Source organism: Octopus sinensis, linkage group LG17 (genome assembly GCF_006345805.1).
Source record: "Octopus sinensis linkage group LG17, ASM634580v1, whole genome shotgun sequence".
In the NCBI taxonomy this organism is placed as follows: domain Eukaryota; kingdom Metazoa; phylum Mollusca; class Cephalopoda; order Octopoda; family Octopodidae; genus Octopus; species Octopus sinensis.
In genome coordinates this window covers 14583380-14602434 of record NC_043013.1, presented here as the reverse complement: position 1 = coordinate 14602434, position 19055 = coordinate 14583380, and the positions used below count along the sequence as shown (strand labels likewise).

The 19055-nt window shown below is 37.3% G+C and overlaps 1 protein-coding gene across 5 annotated transcripts in view; it reads left to right on the top strand.

Moving 5' to 3' along the window:
- The window catches only part of LOC115221082 (probable cation-transporting ATPase 13A3), a 125637-nt gene that overhangs the window by 54666 nt on the left and 51916 nt on the right, over positions 1-19055 (top strand). For all 5 annotated transcript variants that reach the window (XM_029791298.2, XM_029791296.2, XM_029791299.2 and 2 more), the window contains 10 exons: positions 758-835; positions 1327-1396; positions 3803-3937; positions 6669-6738; positions 9488-9619; positions 11793-11951; positions 13715-13872; positions 14403-14591; positions 16791-16852; positions 16952-17099. In XM_029791298.2, the coding sequence (XP_029647158.1) occupies positions 758-835; positions 1327-1396; positions 3803-3937; positions 6669-6738; positions 9488-9619; positions 11793-11951; positions 13715-13872; positions 14403-14591; positions 16791-16852; positions 16952-17099 (1201 nt within the window). The remainder of the gene's footprint in view (positions 1-757; positions 836-1326; positions 1397-3802; positions 3938-6668; positions 6739-9487; positions 9620-11792; positions 11952-13714; positions 13873-14402; positions 14592-16790; positions 16853-16951; positions 17100-19055) is intronic.

The following is a 19055-nucleotide window of genomic DNA, read 5'->3' as shown; positions in this document are numbered from 1 at the left end:
TTCCACAAAAGTGTCATGTTACACAGAATTATAACTACTGTACAATAGCAGTATTGAGCTATAGCTATAGCAGTTTTCAGTTGATAGTGTTACAGTCGTTATACTATAGAATGGTAGAGATCTGTTAGCAGTGAGTTCATAGTAGTGTAGCTATAATACTATTAAATTATAGGAGTGTGTCAATAGTGAATTCATAGAATTGTAGCTGATATACAATTATAAAGGTTCGTTGGTGGTGACTATACTGTATGAACGATTAACTCACTAACAACAGAATAACAACATACGTATGTAGTACATGTGTGTGTGCATATATACATACTGATATGCATACACAGCGATTGCTCCATCTTCGTATGTGATTTTTGTCTATGTTTTCTTGTTGTCAGTGGCATTTCTGACTTTCTGTCCATGACCTTGCAGATAACTGTTTGGTTCTGCTGCAAGGTCAGCATGGTTTGAAGAAAGAGTGATGAATGTTATAACTTCCCACTGGATTGGGTCACTTTGTAAGATATGACCTTTGTGTACATACCTGTAGACATATATGTGTTTGTGTTGTACAATATTGTCATCTGTTGTTGATTGTGCAATGTTTCATATGTCTGCTTACACACACACACAGAGAATATTACACATATTCTCCCTCTCAGTCTCTGATACATACATACACACACATATACATACATACTTGAAAATATAATTTTTTTTATTTTGCTTATCTTAATATTTGCCATTATTTTCTGCCATTCTCCAGAGATCTTTCCACCAACATTTATTGTAAATCACTTCTAGAAGATTTCCATGGACTCAGCAAAGAAGTACAAGCACAAAAGTAAGTTTACCACCATTCTCATTTATTATTATTATTATTATTATTATTATTATTATTATTATTATTATTATTATATGTGTGCACGAGTGATGCATATATGTCCCATGTATTATGCATATATGCATTGATGCATATATGTCCCTGAGGGTGTTTATATTTACCAGTGTAAACCTTTGTGTTCCTCTATGTTGAAATCATAACTTAGTGACTTCAAGACATAAAGTTTGAATAAATTAGTATCCAATGTTTAATAACTATTAAGGTTGGTGTCACTGCTTGGCCAGTCTAATGATTGAAACTAGTAAAAGAGTGAACGAGGTAGTACCTACTGAAAATTTAACCTGACGGTTTCTTTGACAACGACTGATCTGCAGACTGAAGCTTCAATGGTTCAAACTCTATCACGCCAACAACATTGTCACTTTTACATTATGGCACTTGTAGGTTACCTTACATTCCTTTTTTCTTATATTTATTTCTTTATTTAACAGACGTGAGATCTATGGAAGCAATGACATCATCATTGAAGTGAAGTCTTACTGGAAGCTTCTTATATATGAGGTAAGATTGCTTCTTTTTTTTTCAACTTTTTTTAGGTTTTTTTTTTGTTTCAAATATATTTTTTTCAAATATCAAAACCAAGGTGCCATGTGAAAAAGCACCCAGTACACTCTGTAAAGTTGTTGGTTTTAGGAAAGGCATAGCCGTAGAAACCAAGCCAAAACCGACTATGGAACCAGGTGTAGCCCCTGGCTTTGCCAGTTCCTGTCAAGTCATCCAACTCATTCTAGCATGGAAAATGGTTGTTAAATATTGATCATGATGATGAAGAACTACTACTACTACTACTACTACTTCAGACAGCCCAGGACCAGCTGTGTGATTAAGAAGTTTGCTTTGCAACCACATGGTTTCAGGTTCAGTCCTACTGTGCAGCACCATGGGAGCAAGTGTCTTTTACTATAGCCCTGGGCCGACCAATATCTTGTAAATGAATACGATTGCTGGAAACTGTGTGGAAGCCTAGCCTAGACTAGTGTTATTGAGCTGTGAATGACAGATTTGGTGTTCACAGCTGATAAAATGAAACAACCGAATAATGCATGCCTCATTCACAGTCTATCTTGCATTTTCACACATGGCAAAGAGATTTTTCTTTCAAATTTTCTTTTTCTTTCAAATTTTTTTTTCAAATTTTTTTTCAAATTTTTTTCAAATTTTTTGTTCAAATTTTCTTTCTAATTTTTCTTTCAAATTTTTCTTTAAAATTTTCTTTCAAATTTTTCTTTCAAAAAAACTATCTCTGCAATGGAAAGTCTTCTTATGTTTGACTGCACTCAACCATGTTGGACATGAATTTACATGAATATGTATGCATGTGTGTGTGTGTGTGTGTGTGTGCGTGTGTGTGTGTGTGCTTGTATTCAATGCTTGGCAACTGGTGTTAGTTAGCTTACATCCTTGTAACTTAGCAGTTCAGCAAAGTAAACTAACAGAATAATACCAGACCTAAAAGGTATCATCATCATCATCATCATCGTTTAACGTCTGCTTTCCATGCTAGCATGGGTTAGACGATTTTGACTGAGGGCTGGCGAACCAGATGGCTGCACCAGGCTCCAATCTTGATCTGGCAGAGTTTCTACAGCTGGATGCCCTTCCTAACGTCAACCATTCCGAGAGTGTAGTGAGTACTTTTTACATGCCACTGGCACTAGGGGCCAGTCAGGCAGTACTGGCAACGACCTCGTTCGAATCTTTAAGTATGAAATCTTTCAAAGCAGTGCTCCAGTATGGTAACAAACCATTGATTGAAATAAACAAAACAGTGAAAGAATAAATTTCTGGAAAAAGCAACCACCCCCAAAAAAATGGCATCTTGTTTTTCTTTTGCTCAGCTTCATAAGAGCAGATCTGTGTTCTAACCACCTTCATTCTGTCTTTTTATTCAGAGACAGTATACCTTGGGCCTACATAATTCATTTTGCTCTTTAATGATGTTTAGACCCAGGTCAACGTTTGATTGAGCAGTTTTATGATCAAAGGTGTTCCAGCTGTGATCATCCCACATCAAGCTATTCAGAAATATATTGGTCTATTGATCTATTGATCAAAGATATTCTAGTTGTGAGCATGCAATCTATTTTTACATAGCTGTGACTGCATTATTCAATGTGAATTTTTTTAAACAGTAGGCTTTAATTTGAGGGAGATTTGGCTGTTATTTCTAGCAAGTTGTGCCATTGTATAGGAGCTCCTTCACTGGCTTGAATTAAATGTTTTAGCTATGTGTTGCATATTGTTGCATGCTACTGCACATTGTTGCACCAGGTATGTACTTTTATTTTTTTAGACCAATAGCCATGTGGTTAAGGCACTGGACTACTGATACCATGGTCATATGTTCAAACCTTGCTATAGATACAATAGCTGTGTGGTTAAGGTCCTGAACTACTAAATCCATGGTCATGTGTTCAAACCTTACTATAGATACAATAGCTATATGGTTAAGGTACTGGATTACTGACTCCATGGTCATATGTTCAAACCTTGCTATAGATACAATAGCTGTGTGGTTAAGGTCCTGAACTACTAACTCCATGGTCAGGTGTTCAAACCTTACAATAGCTATGTGGTTAAGATACTGGATTTCTCACTCCATGTTCATGTGTTCAAAACTTGCCACAATTGTCATATTATACTCTTGTGTATAGCATATGAAAGCTCCTTGCCTCAGTCTGCCTGCCTGAATATAAGTTTCACTCTTACTTCACAATTGAGTGCTTGCAGTTTGAAAAGAGATCCTCTTAAAAAAAAAACAAAAAAACAAAAAAGTACTTTCCACTTATTTAGGGAAGCTTGGAAAAAATGAATAAAATAACGAAAGAAAAATATTTTTGCTTTTTTTCGATTATATCACATCGGATTTGTCGAATGTTAATTAATTATCTGTTAATTATTTTGCAGATTCTCAATCCATTTTACATCTTCCAAATAGCCAGCATCATACTCTGGGCTATCGATGTCTATTATTACTATGCTGGTTGTATCTTCTTTATTTCCTGTATGTCCATAAGCATTTCCTTGTATGAAACCCACAAGGTAAGCACAACCATTTCTCTGTCTGAGTCGCACTGTTTTTTTTTTGTTTTTATTTACTCAGTGAATGATGAGCTTGTAGGTGGTGTGTGGAGAATATCTCATCCACAATATATATATATATATGTCCCTCTGCCTCTACCTCTCTTCTCTTCCCATGTGACCGGCGTTTGGCCAAGCTTGATCTTTCTCTCTTGGTCTGGCTGTTGTCCGTGCAACATCGATATTCCTCCCTGTACCTGTGAAATCTTGTATGCCTGCCGTAAGACTTCATTTCCACACATGCCAGCTTAATTTAATTCACCCTTAGTCGAAAGACACCTGTTATTACGTCCTGTTATTATTCTTATTGTATTTGTGTAACATTGTCCGTTTTTTTCGGTCCTTGTTTTTTTATACATTCACTGCTTCCTTCCAAGGAATCTAATGCTCTTAGCTTAGTTTTTCCTTGGGACTGGCCAGGTTGGAGCAATCTCAAGTATAATCAGCCGAAATTGCAAAGATAATCTGGTACTCGACTGAGAAAGAAAACTTCGAATGGCCTGTCCTTGTTTTCTTAGTATCGTCTATCTGGATGTTTTGTTGTCCCATTTTTGTATCACCTAACTGTCCAGATGTTTTGCGTTCTTGTCCCATTTTGTATTTTTATATTTTTCTCTCCATCTCTTTTCTCTCTCCATCTGTTTTCTTTCCTCATTCCTCTCTGAAGAAGAGCATAAGCTCAAAGCTTTAAAGACTTCTTCCAATTTTCTGAGCATTTATTACACTCTGTTTGTTGTTCTTTCACCTGTTTGTGTGTGTTTTTGTATAATTGTGGACCTCACACACACATACATGCACACACATTAATGTTTGTATTTATGATTAGTTATAATAAAAGCAATTTTACATTAATCTGATAGGTTACTCTATACTTTTCTACTTACCTACTTACATTCTTTTGTGAACCTTCAAAATATTCAATTACAAAAAAATTTGACACACCCAATTACTAAGTTTCTAAATACTGCACTGAACATAGAACATTTGATCCTTACATTGTCAAAGCTAGTTATTAAATCCAATATAACCAACAATAACTAAAACTACTGTCACATGTTAGCCCTACCTACGCCCTTTTTGTGAATCACTAAAAGACAATCCCATGACCTGAATGTTACACACTTGAATATACACACCTATTTACAAAATTCCATGTACATAAATATATGTTCTAAGCAAAACATAACCACAAATTTAATCAATAAGAATATCTCCTGAACACTTCTCTATCGCAAATAGCAATGGTTAATCTGGCCATTACCTCAGTTTTATATGAAAAACATATATTTTGTATTACTTTTTAATTTAAACTATCTTCTAGTATGTATATCGCTAGGATCTATTCAGAGTTAGTGTGTGACTAGGGCCATGATTAATGCTGGTTTTTACTTGTCAAATTAGGGCACCTTCAGGAATGTTTTCATTCTTATATAATGAGACTATGTATGTATGTGTGTGTGTGTGTGTGTGTGTAGGTGCAGGTGTGGCTTTGTGGCTAAGTTTGCTTCCTGTCCACATAGTTTTAGGTTCAGTCTCAATGCATGGTAGCTTGGGCAGGTGTCTTTTACATTGCTCCAGGCCAACAAAAGCCTTGTGAGTGAATTTGGTAAACGCAAACTGAAAGAAGCTTGTTGTATGTGTGTGTGTATGTATGTATGGATGGATAGATGGATGGATGCATTGTGTTTATTAAATAATGTATATATAAAAAGAATTAAAGGTAATGCTATACCACTTCATAATAATCCTTATTATTATTATTGTGAATGTGTGTGTGTATATATATATATACACACACACACACATATACACACACACTTTCACTCCCTCTCGTTTAACTGCTATGGATTCTTTGAATGCTAAAAAGATGTATGTGTAGTGTTGTGTGGTTAAGGAGTTTGCTTCCCAACCACATGATTTCTGGTTCAATTCCACTGTGAAGTACCTTATGCATGTACATTTTACTATAGCCCTGAGCCAACCAAAGTCTTGTGAACAGCATCCAACTGTAGAAAATCTGCCTCAATGCAAATTCTGTCCTTTACCAGGGTCAGTAAGCACAGCTCCAGTCATATACTGCGAGCAAGTTAGTTGAGTGATGGGGGTGGGTATTGTCAAAGGGGGTTTTTCCTTCACAACTCTTTACTCTTTTACTTGTTTCAGTCATTTTGACTGTGGCCATGCTGGAGCACCGCCTTTAGTCGAGCAAATCGACCTCGGGACTTATTCTTTGTAAGCCCAGTGCTTATTCTATCAGCCTCTTTTGCCAAACCACTAAGTGACAGGGACATAAACACACCAGCATCAGTTGTCAAGCAATGCTAGGGGGACAAACACAGACACACAAAGACACACACACATATACATATATATATATATATATATATATATACATACAACAGGCTTCTTTCAGTTTCTGTCTACCAAATCCACTCACAAGGCGTTGGTCGGCCCAGAGCTATAGCAGAAGACACTTGCCCAAGATGCCATGCGGTGGGACTGAACCCGGAACCATGTGGTTGGTTAGCAAGCTACTTACCATACAGCCACTCCTGCACCTATATTATCACAAGTTTATATTATCTTCATAGTTTCTTGAAAATTCCTGTCTTCTGTTGTCTTTAATTTTTTAATAAACTAACCTTCTTCTCACTCTGTCTCTCTCTCTTTTTTTTTTATTTGTCTCATACAGCAAAGCGTGACTTTACATGATATGGTCACTTCTACCAGGGAGAAGATTCGGGTGCGCAGAAGTGATGAACGTGAGTGTTGATTTGAAATTTGTTTTTACATAGCTCATCGTCATCATCATTCGACATCCATTTCCCGTCCATGGATTCCATGATTTGACAGGAGCTGGCAAGCCAGAGGGTTGCACCAGGTTGCAGTTGTCTGTTTTGGTATGATTTGGTTGGCTGGATACCCTTCCTAACACCAACCACTTTACAGAGTGTACTGGGTGATTTTTTTATGCACTGGCATGGGTGGTGCTGTTTTACTCAGTGCTGGTTACAGGTGCTTTTTAATGCAGTGCTGGCATGGGTACTCTGTTATGTGACCCTTGCACAGGTGCTTTTTTTTTACATGGCACCAGCCTTGATGCATTTTATGTGGCACTGACATAGGTGCTTTGTACGTGCCACTGGCACAGATACTTTTTACATGGCACCAGCATGTAAAGACATTTATTTATTTATTAGTATGTTTATTTGTTTCTCTGTTTTGTCTCTCAAAACAAATTCGATAGTTTTTCAAAATTTCCTTGAGGACTAAAATAAATTTCTGTTGTGTCTGGGGAGAGTTATTTTCTTTTTGTGCCTTATAATGTAACACACTCACTGGTAAAATTTCTACTTATATAAAGAAAAAAGAAATAAGTGGAAATTTTACCGGTGAGTGTGTTACATTATAAGGCACAAAACGAAAATGACTCTCCCCAGACACAACAGAATATGCTTCAACACAGGAACTCATATAAAGAATCTTGCAAACCAAATCCAAAAACGAAATAAAATAAGTTTGTACATTTGTCAACATAATTACGAACAAGTCATAGTATTGATCACAGTATTGATTTCTTTCATTTAGATTTTTTTTTGTACCATGCCCTGATGAACATTCATACGCTAATATATCCCCCATCAATCTATCTTTCCATCCAAACAGCTGTTTTCATATATACACACATATGTATGCATGTGGATGTACATATTGAAACAGCTGTTCACTCAATGATTTTCTTTCCACATGCAGTGCAGTCATATAACAAAGTAACAGAGTGAGTCAACTTGTGTTTTCCTATTAAATTTTGCAATATATATTTTGTGCCAGAGTGGCTATCTGGCCTCTGTGCTGGTGGCATGTAAAAGACACCATTCGAGCGTGATCGTTACCAGCATCGCCTTACTGGCACCTGTGCTGGTGGCATGTATAAAAGATTCGAGTGAGGTCTTTGCCAGTACCGCCTGACTGGCCCCATGCCGGTGGCATGTAAAAGCACCCACTACACTCTTGGAGTGGTTGGCCTTAGGAAAGGCATCCAGCTGTAGAAACTCTGCCAGATCAAGATTGAAGCCTGGTGCAGCCATCTGGTTCGCCAGCCCTCAGTCAAAACCGTCCAACCCATGCTAGCGTGGAAAGCGGACGTTAAACGATGATAACGATGATGATATTGTATTCTTTCTTTTACTTGTAATACAATACATGTGTATGTGTGTGTATCCTCATCATCGTCAGTTAGTGTCCTGACATGAATCGGATGGTTTGACCAAATCCAGCAAGCTGTAGGGCTGCATCAATCTCCAATGTCATCTTTGCCATGGACACCTTTCCTAATACCAACCAATTTATATTCTTTTATTCTTTTACCTGTTTCAGTCATTTGATTGCAGCCATGCTGGAGCACTGCCTTGAAAGGTTTTAGTCAAACAAATTGACCCCTGGACTTTTTTTTTAAGCCTTGTACTTATTCTATTGGTATCTTTTGCCAAAGTGCTAAGTTACAGGGACATGAACACACCAGCCCTCTTTCACACACACATACATACTCTCATATACACACACGCACCTTTGTGTTGGGGGTCATCTTTACCTTGTTATCTCCCCTACTTTCCTTCTCCTGTTTGACCCTTCTGTCCGGCACTAGTCGCCCTGATAGATCGTTAGCCACTACACATATTTTTTTCTCTCCTTGTTTCTCTCCTTGTTTTTTCTGTGTCCCTTTCTGTAGAAGAGCGTAGGCTCGAAACGTAAAAGACTTTTTCTATTCCTGAGCGTTATACTAATACATATCTGTTTGTTTTTGTACACCACCTGTCTTCGTCTTTTTTTTTTTTCATAAACTCTCCCTATATATATATATATATATATATATATATATATATATATATATATACTAGCAGTATCGCCCAGCGTTGCTCGGGTTTGTAAGGGAAATAACTATATAAGCATTTTTAGAGAGTTACTTCCCTTATAAATTCGGGCTTTCTTAGCCATTTTTGTTTTGGTGTCTTCAAGCCATGAAGTCGTTGTCTAAAAGAACGCTGGTTTCCTTCACAACGCATTACGACGTTGATTTCTTTACACTCCCTTCCCCACAGCTTCACGAGGGAGGGAAGGGGGAGAAGCAAACAGGTGCAGCTGTGAGCGTGGACGCCAACTCCGCCGCCATCGACACATGATGCATTTTATTCATTAAAATGAATAAAAATGATGTTAAATTATTTTTAAAATCGTAGACTCATCGTAGACGCGCGCTAATACTCAGACGAGCTCGATATGAATCACGACTATAAGATACCCGAATTTGGTTAAACTGCACCGCAAAATGTGGGAGGAGTTAGGAATCTAAATCGAAGGGGACAGACACTCACACAACTAGAGATTTATATATATAGATATATATATACATAGGAAACAGGTTTTGCTTTTAAATATGTTATAGTGTTGAAAACACAATTATGTTCTATGTTTGTGCTTTTATTATATGTATGTGCGTATCTATCATTGTAGGGTTTGATGAAGTTGATACCAATACATTGGTGCCTGGTGATGTGATAGCCATACCTGCCCATGGATGTGTTCTACAGTGTGATGCTGTTCTTATTACTGGAACTTGTATAATTAATGAAAGTATGCTAACCGGTAAGGGTCAAGGGTTGAGTGAACCGGATACCAAAATCCCCTAATTTTTTTATTCTTTACTTCATTGTTGTTCCTATTTTTTTTTTTTTTGTGGTGGTGTCTGTTGTGGTGTTCCTGGTGGACTTTTGGAATTTTATTTAATTATTCTATTTCTTGAAAAATTTATATATCTGAAAGTGTCAGTGAATTATTTGGGGGTTGATGGTGTTACTCTTTTACTTGTTTCAGTCATTTGACTGCGGCCATGCTGGAGCACCACCTTTAGTCGAGCAAATCGACCCCAGGACTTATTCTTTATAAGCCTAGTACTTATTCCATTGGTCTCTTTTGCCAAACCGCTAAGTGACAGCAACATAAACACACCAGCATCGGTTGTCAAGCAATGCTAAGGGTACAAACACAGACACACAAACATACACACATATATATACATATATACGACGGGCTTCTTTCAGTTTCCGTCTACCGAATCCACTCACAAGGCTTTGGTCGGCCCGAGGCTATAGTAGAAGACACTTGCCCAAGGTACCACGCAGTGGGACTGAACCCTGAACCATGTGGTTGGTAAACAAGCTACTTACCACATAGCCACTCCTGCGCCTTGATTATTTTCTTTCCTCTTTAAATTGCTGGCTTTGTGCCTAAATGAGAAACTGAGCTGACAGAATTGCTAGCACATGAAACAAAATGCTTGGCAGCATTTCGTCTGGTGCTTTACGTTCCGAGTTCAAATTATCCTGAAGTCAACTTTGCCTCTCTCTTCCTTATGGGACTGATAAAAATAAATGCCAGTCAAGTACTAAGTTTGGTGTAATTAAAATTGCTGGCTTTGTGAAAGAAATGCTGCAAGCTGGCAGAATCAGTTACATATCAGACAAACTGCTGACTGGCATATTTTTCTTGCTCTTTACATTCTGAGTTAAGTTAAGTTAAGTTAATTTTTTGGCTCAAAAAGCGAAAAGCAAGGCCATGTAGGGGGACATGGTGTTATGTACAGAGTGGGTGTTCATGCAAAGAGTTCAGGCCATTTCTGGTCAAGAGAGACTTTGAACCGAGCGGTCATTGGCATCTTCACTATCTCGTCCGGCAGCTTATTCCATGGATCTGCAACCCGGACGGAGAAAGCCCCTCTCCTTCGATTGAGATGAAATCGTTGCAGATAGAGCTTTTCGGAGTGACCCCGCAGCCGACGCTCTGGAGCAGGAGTGAAGAACAGCTCTTTCGAGAGGTTATGCTTTCCGCTTATGATGTTGTGAGCAAGAATGAGATCACCATGGCGTCATCGTTTTTCTAGAGTTCAAATCCCGACAAGGCTAGCTTTGTCTTTAACCTTTTCAGGGCTGATGAAATAAAGTACCAGTGATGTACTGAGGTTGATGTTATTGACTAACTCCCGCTCTCTAAAACTGCTGGCCTTGTGCCAAAATTTGAAACAATTATTATTATTATTACTATCATTATTATTATTGCCTTTGCACAGCTTCTAACGCTGGAGATGTACTACGGTGTCAGCTGTTCACTACCAGTGAACTAAGGTAACACCTTATTTTCCGAGCACCTTCCAGAGTATTCAAGCAGCTCCAAGCAATGTTGTTTTCTGCAAGTGCTCCATCCTTATTACAGCCCCTATTTGTTCCATGTACTTCTTGAGATTTTTGCTCACTGTTCCCAAGGCTCCGACAATTATTGGTACTACTGCTACCTTTTTCATTGACCACAACTGCTTAACCTCCCAAGCTAACCTGTCATATCTGTTGACTTTTCTTTCTTCCTTATTGCATACCTTGTTGTCAGCTGGGCATGCTATATCTATGATCCAGCATAGTTTGTTTTCTTTCTCAATTAAGACTATGTCCGACTTCATCATCATCATCATCATCATCATCATCATCAATATTATTATTATTATTATTATTATTATTATTATTGTTATTATTATTATTATTACTATTACTATTATTATTACTATTACTATTATTATTACTATTACTATTATTATTATTATATTATTATTATTATTATTATTATTATTATTATTATTATTATTATTATTATTATTATTATTATTATTATTATTACTATTATTATTATTATTATTATTACTATTATTATTATTATTACTATTATTATTATTACTATTATTATTATTATTATTATTATTATTATTATTCAGGTGAAAGCGTTCCAGTGACAAAAACTCAGCTAAGTGGCCACGACAATGAAATTTACTCCCCGGCCATTCACAAGAAATACACTCTGTTTGCCGGTACCAATGTCCTTCAGACCAGGTATTATGGACAGGCCAAGGTATTGGCAGTAGTAGTTAGGACTGGTGAGTAATTAGTCTACAATATTGACTGTTAATGAGGTTTCATATTTGCTACAAACAGACAGGTAGCAATAGGTACAAACACACAGATGTAAACAAATAGATACTAACAGATAAATAGGTACCATCAGACAGGTACTAACAAACAGTAACAAACAGCTACTAATAAATAAATAGTAACAAGCAGTAATGTACAGATTGTAGCATAACCATCACTTACAATCGAGCATGCCAAGATAGTATGTACTGTGCTACCGTTAATTGTCTTATGTGCTTATGCAGCTGTGAACATACATAGACACCTATTTCTTTACTACCCACAAGGGGCTAAACACAGAGAGGACAAACAAGGACAGTCAAACAGATTAAGTCGATCATATCGACCCCAGTGCGTAACTGGTACTTATTTAATCAACCCTGAAAGGATGAAAGGCTAAGTCGACCTCGGCGGAATTTGAACTCAGAACGTAGCGGCAGACGAAATACTGCTAAGCATTTCGCCCGACGTGCTAACGTTTCTGCCAGCTTGCCGCCTTACATAGACACCATCTCAGTCAACCTACTCCTTAACACAGGGTAAGATGAAGACAACAGGAGGAAAGGAAGGATGGCCGTCAAGCCGTCCAACCCATGGAAGATAAATGTTTAAATGATGATGATGATGGTAATGATATATATATGTGCAGGTGTGTCTGTGGTTAAGAAAGCTTGCTTCCCAAACATAGGGTCTTTGGTTCAGTCCCACTGCATGGAACCTCAGACAAGTATCTCTACTGTGGCCTCGTGCTAACCAAAGCCTTGTGCGTGGATTGGGTAGATGGAAGCTGAAAGAAATCTGTTATAGATGCAGGCGTAGATGTGTGGTAAGAAGCTTACTTTACATCCGCATGGTTCCAGGTTCATGGTACCATGGGTGAGTATCTTCTACTATAACTTCAGGCTGATCAAAGCCTTGTGAGTGGATTTGGTAGCTGGAAACTGAAAGAAGCCTGTTGTATGTATGTATATATATATATATCTGTGTGCGTGACTTTGTGTCTGTGTTTGTCCCCCACCACCGCTTGACAACCAGTGTTGGTGTGTTTACATGCCTGTAACTTAGTGGTTTAGCAAAAGTGATTGACAGAATAAGTATCGAGTTTTAAATAATAGGTTCTGGGGTCGATTTGTTCAACTAAAACCTTTCATGGCAGTACCCCAGCATGACTGCAGTCTTATGACTGAAACAAGTAAATGATATGTGTGCAGGTGTGCGTACTCTTGACTTCACATCATGTGCTGTATGTAAACAAGCATTGCTGTCATATCATAATCATCAGCAGCAGCATCGTTTAACGCTTTCCATGCTAGCATGGGTTGGACAATTTGACTGAGGTCTGGCGAACCAGATGGCTGCACCAGGCTCCAATCTTGATCTGGCAGAGTTTCTACAGCTGGATGTTCTTCCTAACGCCAACCACTCCGAGAGTGTAGTGGGTGCTTTTTACATGCCACCGGCACGGGGACCAGTCAGGCGGTACTGGCAATGACCTCGCTCGAATGTAAATGTTATTCATTTCCAGTTTCTATGGAGAACGTGTATTATTCTACTTGGAAACAGGTGAGAGTTGGTGACAGGAAGGGCATCCAGCTGTAGGAAATCTGCCTCAATGAATTCCATATGACTCATGCAAGCATGAAAAAGTGGATGTTAAATGATGATATATCTGTTTGTCGCTTTTTATATATAGCATAATGTGAATTTTTTCTTTCTTTTCTCTTTTCAGGTTTCAACACTGCGAAAGGTGAACTCATAAGAGCCATCTTATTTCCAAAACCTCTCGGCTTCAAATTCTATAATGATGCTCTCAAATTCTTGCTGTTTCTTTGCATAGTGGCCATATGTGGAATGGGGTACAGTACATATACCAACATGATACACCATGTAAGTAGTTCACTTTACTTGGAGCTGAATCATAATATTTTGAATAATATATATATCGAAATAAATTTGTTAGGTGCAACAGAAGCAGTATTAGTTTAAAATAGCAATCTGTGCATCAAGCTTAAGGCAGATAGATCATGGGAAGCCTAATTAACTGTGGTATTTGTCCTGAGATAGTATCTCTAATAGACAACACAAAAATATATCAGTAACACAAAAAAATTGTCTGGCAGCTGAGGTGACCTTGCTAAATGTGCATTTCTGCTTTGTGAGTAGCAAGTATCTACTGACAATTGCATGCTAAAGCAAAATCTGCCATTACTGACATAGTAAAACAGTGATTGAGAAAATCCACTAATAGTGCAATCAGCTGGCCAGCTGAATAAAATACCTGCTTTAAATATGATACACAGATGGCTGTTCTAAACAAATACTGCTTCTGTTGCATATGATAAATTTTTATTAGCAAAAGAAAAAAAACATGAATGTAGCGCTACTATTATTTTTTTTTCTTTTCTATTTCATTTTAGCTCACTATCTCTAAAATCATCATACGAGCTCTGGACATAATCACAATTGTTGTCCCTCCTGCTCTACCAGCTGCCATGACAGTTGGAATGGTATATGCCCAAAACCGTCTGAAAAAGAGGGCCATATTCTGTATTAGTCCACCTCGGATTAACTTCTGTGGCAAGTTAGATCTTATTTGTTTTGACAAGGTAAGTCCTTTTATTATTAGTATTTATTACTGTCTGGTACTGTTTTTATTTTCATCTGTGCTGCTACATGTGACCTCCCTGACCCACACCTACTTCTTTCACCTTCCCCTCCAACTGGTATTCACAGTTGACCATTCCTCCACCTGTGTTCATTCACTGCATTCCGCTCTGACCCCATCTCTGTCCATCTACCTATTTCTTTACTACCCACAAGGGGCTAAACACAGAGGGGACAAACAAGGACAGACAAATGGACTAAGTCGATTACATCGACCCCAGTGCGCAACTGGTACTTAATTTATCGATCCCGAAAGGATGAAAGGCAAAGTCGACCTTGGCAGAATTTGAACTCAGAACGTAATGGTAGACGAAATACCTATTTCTTTACTACCCACAAGGGGCTAAACACAGGGGCTAAACACAGGGGACAAACAAGGACAGACAAACGGATTAAGTCGATTACATCGACCCCAGTGCGCAACTGGTACTTAATTTATCGACCCCGAAAGGATGAAAGGCAAAGTCGACCTCGGTGGAATTTGAACTCAGAACGTAATGGTAGACGAAATACCGCTAAGCATTTCGCCCAGCCTGCTAACGTTGCTGCCAGCTCGCCACCTTTCTCCATCTACCACTTGCTTTTCACACTCACCCTCTGTACCATGCGTATCAATCTTCCTGTAACTTCTCTTTTTCCCAGTTGAAGGCAGCCATGTATCTCTACCATAGCAAGACACTTGTATTCATCTCTCTACCATGCTTTAACCTCTCTTCACCTGGCATAAAGCTACCTGCTTCAATCCCATTGATCCTCAGTTGATTAAGGTCAAACAACTGACAAGCAAATCTGTGGTATTCAGCAGGATATTTGTTGAAGCCCATCTTTTATACCAAAACAAAACAATGTACATGATAACATTTCCAATCAGTTAAGATCAGAAGCAATGTGAGCCAGTGCCTGGAGCTGGCAGAACTGTTAGCAAGCTGTGCAAAATGTTTAGTGGCATTTCATCCATCTTTATGTACTGAGTTCAAATTCTGCTGAGGTTGGCTTTGCTTTTCATCCTTTTGGAGTCGATAAATTAAGTACCAGTTGAGTACTGGGATCGATGTAATTGACTAGTCCTCTCCCCCCGATTTTCAGGCTTTGTGCCTATAGTAGAAAGGATTATTATAATAATAATAATTATTATTATTATTAGTATTATTATTATTATTATTGCCTTTGCACAGCTTCTAACGCTGGAGATGTACTACGGTGTCAGCTGTTCACTACCAGTGAACTAAGGTAACACCCCATATTTTTCGAGCACCTTCTGGAGTATTCAAGCAGCTCCAAGCAGTGTTGTTTTCTGCAAGTGCTTCACCCTTATTACAGCCTCTATTTGTTCCATGTACTTGTCAAGATTTTTACTCACTGTTCCCAGGGCTCCAATAATTATTGGTACTACTACCACCTTTTCCATCGACCACAACTGCTTTACCTCCCAAGCTAACCTGTCATACCTATCGACTTTTCTTTCTTCCTTATTGCATACCTTGTTGTCAGCTGGGCATGCTATATCTATGATCCAGCATAGTTTGGTTTCTTTCTCGATTAAGACTATGTCTGGCTTCCTATTCTCTATCTCATAGTTGCACTGAATCATAAAATCCCACAGGCTCTTTGCATTATCATTTTCGGTCATGCCTTCGGTTTATGGTTGTACTGATTTTTTGCTCTGTCAAGTCCATACTTGTTGCAAAGTGTCCAATGGACAAGCTTTGCTATATTGTCGTAGCCTCTCTTATATTCCTTCTGGGCTAGCGGCGTACATTGACTGCTAATATGCCGTACGGTTTCACCAATTTGTCCACAAATTCTGCGCTTATCACTTTCTGATGTGTTGTCTATTCTGTATTTTATGTAATTTGTTCTTAGTGCTTGCTCTTGGGCAGCACAGATTATCTTCATCCCTATGAAATTGTCCATGCATTCTTTTCTTTACCCACCTATTTTTAGTTTCGTTCATTTTCAATTGCTTGTACTGTGCTTTATCTTTGCAATCTTTCATCCTACACAAGCCTGACCTTCTTACTTCTAAAAATAGCAGTTCTGTGGCATTTTTAACATACCATGCTATGTTGTTTTCTTCTGCTCTAATGCTGTGTTCACATCCATTATTATTATTATTATTATTATTATATTTTTTTTTCCAGACAGGAACATTAACTGAAGATGGCTTGGACTTATGGGCAGTTATTCCAACTGATCATAACCAGTAAGTGTTTCTTATTATGAAAGGTGTAATGAATTAAGTGTCTGAATAATTTTGTCGATGTTGCGAATTATTTATTAATTGTGCTAAAATTCTGACTAGGTTTCAAGGATTGGTTTATGAACCAGCAACGATGCAGCCTCAAAACCCTCTGACGATATGTATGGCCTCTTGTCATTCCCTGACTATGATAGATGGGGAACTTAGTGGGGATCCTTTGGACCTGAAGATGTTCCTCTCTCTCAATTGGGTAAGTCATTCAGTTGCATGATATTCTTGTTTGTTTTCTTCTTTCTTTCTTTCTGTGCATTCTTGATATTTAATCTGGTGATATTTTTTAAAAACCCTTTTGATACCAACCTGTCTAGTTTTAGAATAAAAGACTTATTTTTCAAAAAAATGTTAATATTTAATTTAAAAATAAACTCCCTTACCATATTATTATTATTATTATTTTCATTATTATTATTATTATTATTATTTTATTATTATTATTTTCATTATTATTATTATTATTATTATCATTATTATTATATTATTATTATTATTGATGAGAGAGCAGTTCATGCCATCAAAGTGACACTGGGGTAAAATATACGAAGCCCAATATCCATCATGACTACCCGTCTGATAAAGTACACCAGGCACATGCATCACAACCATATGTGCGCGACATGGTGATCATATCAAGATAAACAGCACATGACCTTGCAGGTGGGGCCCAGTTAGAATTTTCTTCAGGTCGAGTAGCCCATCCTGCTCAAAAGGTCCCTGAATAAGGGTTGCTTTAGGAGATGAACGAAACACCATGTTTCCAAAGGTGAATTATTCAAACCCCGAAGAATCCCTCTCAACACATGGCCATGATGCTCCCCCTACTTCTGCTCGTGATCAGAGATGCATACATCGTCAGCCACTAAGGGACATGCTCAACTGGTTAAGGTCAACAACTGACAAGCAAATCTGTGGTATTGAGCAGAATATTTGCTGTAGCCCATCTTTTATACCAAGACAAACAATGTACATGATAACACTTCCAATCAGTTAAGATCAGAAGCATGAGCCACTGCCTGGTACTGCATCGGGGCATTATTATTATTATTATTATTATTATTATTATTGTTGTTGTTGTTGTTGTTATTGTTGTTGTTATTAATAAGGTGGCGAGCTGGCAGAATTGTTAGCATGCTGGGCACAATACTTAACGGCATTTTGTCTGAATTAACGTTCTGGGACCAAATTCTGCTGAGGTTGACTTTGCCTTTCATCCTTTCAGGGTTGATGAACTAAGTACCAGTTGAACACTGGGGTCGATATAATCGACTAACACTCTTCTCCGAAATTGCTGGCCTTGTGCCAAAATTTGAAACCATTATTATTATTATTATTATTATTATTATTGTTATTGTTATTATTATTATTATTATTATTATTATTATTATCATTATCATTATCATTATTATTATTATTATTATTATTATTCCATACAAGAACCTCTTTTGTTTTTTGTAAGACATGTTGCCAATACCATTTCTACAACTGAAAATAGATATTTTACTTCAGGGCATAAAAAAATAAAATTATTTAAGGTGGTATGGAATGGAAGCGTTTGCCATTTCTGATAAAGTTTTCTGTTTCTGAAAGAAGAACTTGTCCAAAATATAAAAAAAAACTTCCTCTCTGAGAGGACATACCAATTTAAATAATTTCACTATCAAAATTAATCAATTCAATTTGTTTCCAATACAGACCACTACCAGTCTCTTTGGATTCTGTGTTTTTACTTTAATGTTTTCTATAGTCTTCCAGACTCCATTATTTTTTATTTTTAAAATTAATTGAAACAGACTGAAGACTTGTTTCATGAGAAATACAATCACAAAAGGGTTATTTATTTAATCTTGTTTGTCTTTTTCTTTGCTCTCTTTCTTAGTGCATTTGCAATCACTAGAAGAAAAATTCTTAAATGTAATAACGTAAATTGTCTACTTTATTTCATTTTTATCTTCTTTAATTTTATTCCATTTCATTTAATTTCTTTGTAAAACTTGAAAACATTTTGTACCTGTACATAAATAAACTAAGGAACAATTTCTCCGTTCCTTTTGACTAACCTAATTATTATTACCAATATACTATTCTGCACATTACCCAAAACATATATGACAAGTGAACAGGTGTTGTGAATACCTTTGTTAGCTTATTT